Source organism: Lissotriton helveticus, chromosome 1_1 (assembly GCF_964261635.1).
Source record: "Lissotriton helveticus chromosome 1_1, aLisHel1.1, whole genome shotgun sequence".
Lineage (NCBI taxonomy): Eukaryota > Metazoa > Chordata > Amphibia > Caudata > Salamandridae > Lissotriton > Lissotriton helveticus.
Genome location: NC_136057.1, coordinates 384896143 through 384899090, shown reverse-complemented (window position 1 = coordinate 384899090; position 2948 = coordinate 384896143). Strand labels below are relative to the sequence as shown.

The 2948-nt window shown below is 51.4% G+C and overlaps 1 protein-coding gene across 1 annotated transcript; it reads right to left on the bottom strand.

Annotated features, from left to right (window-relative positions):
* Positions 1 to 659: 659 nt before the first annotated feature.
* On the bottom strand, positions 660 to 2686 carry LOC144769623 (uncharacterized). The gene is made up of 2 exons (XM_078653795.1): positions 1953 to 2686; positions 660 to 1677 (listed from the first exon to the last, which is right to left on the bottom strand). Exons 1-2 carry the CDS (start codon positions 2377 to 2379, stop codon positions 686 to 688), a joined length of 1419 nt encoding a protein of 472 aa, XP_078509921.1. The 5' UTR covers positions 2380 to 2686; the 3' UTR covers positions 660 to 685.
* Between the last annotated feature and the right edge of the window lie 262 nt (positions 2687 to 2948).

Genomic DNA, 2948 nt, shown 5'->3' with positions numbered 1-2948 from the left:
ATAGTGGAATATACACACGCCTTCTTGCCGGAGAATTTGGAAATGGATACCTGCTAGGTAAATCACATTGACACACCCTGACACTCACATTAGATCTACGTCTCAAGTACTTGCAATTAATGTCTATCTTTCTCCCCCTAGGCGACAGTGCATATGCCCTGCGGTCCTTCGTGCTCACTCCCTACCTCAACCCATCCACCAGGAGTGAAAGGCGATACAACGTGGCTCACAGATCCACACGAAACGTAGTTGAGCGCACATTTGGACTCCTAAAGAGCAGGTTTCGCTGCCTCCACAAGAGTGGAGGTGCACGGCAGTACACCCCAATCATCTGCTGCAAAATAATTGCGACCTGTGCAATGTTGCATAATCTCGCCACCAAGCAAGGCACTGAGGTGGAGCTCACATATCATGAGGACATTGATGACGACCCAGAGGTGGCAGAGCCCCAAGCCACAGTGGCAGCAGCAGCTACAGATGGGAGACTGAGACGGGCAGAGGTTACACAACAATATTTCTGAGTGAGTAAAGAGACACAGGCATGAATGTAACTTTGTGTAAGTAGTTTAATATTCACTACGCCACAGCATTCTTAGCTCACATTGGGCTCACTAATACTAACACTCCATGAGTGTGTTGTCACGGTTAACACCACCGTGACTACAGCCTTGGGTGGAGTGCAAAGTCATTGTTTGTGGCCACGGGCCACAGGGCGGGGCTGCTGTGGCTGTGAATCAATGTCCTCACGCTGGCCTGTCACACTTCCCCCACGCCTGCCACTCCTCCGTAAGTCATGCACAGGAGTGCTTGCACCACTCCTGCTGGTGGACCCCTCGCTTTCGGCAGCACAAGTGTCGCCTCCAGTGCCAGTCTGATGCGCGAGCACTAGCTCCATGGCAGAGGTCATCCTGGCCATACCTTCACTTAAATTGTTGCAGCACTGCACTATGGCATCCTGCATCGTGACTGACCGTCTGCACAGCACAGTGGTAGCAGTTGCAAACCTGTTCAGGGCCTTGGTTTGCTGGCGCACATCCACACGGGCCTTGCGTCTCTCCAAATGGTCCCTGTCCAATTTGTCACACAGGACAGTCATGCACTGTGTGATATCTGATATTCCTGACGCCATGGATTGCATGCTTTCTGCCATTTCCCCTATGCCCTTGCCTACTGCTTCCAGTTTATTATTAGTTGTGCGTGCGTGCCTCTGAACCCCCATCATTGCTTTTGCCTGCAGGCGCTGCACCTTCACCATGGTGGCCTCCAGTCCGCAGAAGACACCTTGGACTTGCCGCACATCCTCTACCTCCCGTGGCCGTCGCCCTCGGACACTGGCCCGCGTGACTCTGGGACTGGGCTGCTGCTCGGTGTTGCCTCTGTCCTGTGTGTCACCCTCCACCTCCTCCTCCTCCGATGATGTTTGCAGTATTCTGCGAGGGGGCACATCATGGCTCCTGACTCTTCCCAGCACTGGGGATGGTGATGTGGGGGTGGGTGATAGTTCTGCCGCTCCTGTGTCCTGACTACCAAATAGGAGAGGGGATTGTGGATATTCTGCAGTTGCCTCCTCAGGTATCGGGGCAGCCTGCTCTTGGTCCTGCCCTCCGTGAGATGTGCTAGGTCCGGCTCCTTCCCTCCTCTTCTCTCTGACCTCAGCTGTGCTGCGCTTTGACTCTCCTGTGGACAGACATGGACATTGTGTCAGTAATGTTGTTCACCTGTGTCATGAGATTAAAAACACTTCTATTGCACTTTTGCCTGTCTCTCATTTGCCTATGCTACTTGTCTGTTGCTCCCCTTGCTGCAATGCACGCTGACTGCTCTGAGGTATCTACACATGACTACATTTCCCAGGATGCATTGCAGGACATTAGTTAAACCTGTTGTGGAGTCTGATTTGTCCTGTGAGGGGAATAGGTAAAAGGGTAAATGATAATGTTCCTGCATCTTACCTGGTTTCTTTGCTCCTCTTGCTGAGCTGTCTGCGTCTCCTATTCCGTGTATACATTCCTTCTCAAGGGTTGTTGCGACCATCTCCTCAATGTCGGTGAGTCTGGGGGCTCTGTTTCTTCCGCCTCCTGTAGCAGCACTTTCCTTGCGGTGGGCAGCAAGCTTTTTTTTGGTGATTATGCGGATGTCATACCACCGTTTTTTTAGGTCTTCTAGGTCACGGTGGGTGACACCAATGGCATTTACCTTGCCTTGTATGTCCAACCAGGTGCTGCGCTTGATTGATTCTGCAACATGCAGAGTTTGCTTTCCAAATATTTTCCCATAATGTCTGACAACCTCCGAAATCAGCACCTGCAGTTCCTCCTGGCTGAACTTCTGCTTCCTTTTGCGCTCAGCAGCATCTCTCTGTGCCTCCTGGCTCTCCATCTTGCTGTGTAGTTTGTCTCAGGAAAGGCTGCTCCACACTCTGTCCTCCTGCTCTCCTGACTGTTTGTTTCTGCACCTGCATGGGCGTGGCCTGTCCCAGGTACTGGGGTGTGGTGCTTGGATCTGATTGGTTAGTTCCCCTGTGGCTTGGAATTTGGGTGTGGTTGAAGTACCTGATTGGTTCACAGGCACACATGTTTGTCAGTTTCAAATTCTTCGGCGGATAGTTCCGACACGGTAAATACCGGGTCGGTTTTTCCCGACTCGGTATTTTCCGGGTCGGGAGTTGCCATTCATTCCTATGGGCCATGGCACCGGTGGATCGGTTTTGGTTTTTCCGTCTCGGATTTTACCGTGTAGGTATATTCCGAGTCGGTAAATACCGTTTCCGAGTACCGACAGGTTCCGAGTCGGTATTTGATACCGTCATTGTTACCTACATCTCATTTTCCTACTCGGTAATACCGAGTCGGTATGACTCGGTATTTAAGAGGTCGGTAAATATTATTTACCTACATCTGGCCCTAAGTGTGGTGTTGTACAGTTGAGGGCGTGTAGATCAGAATGTA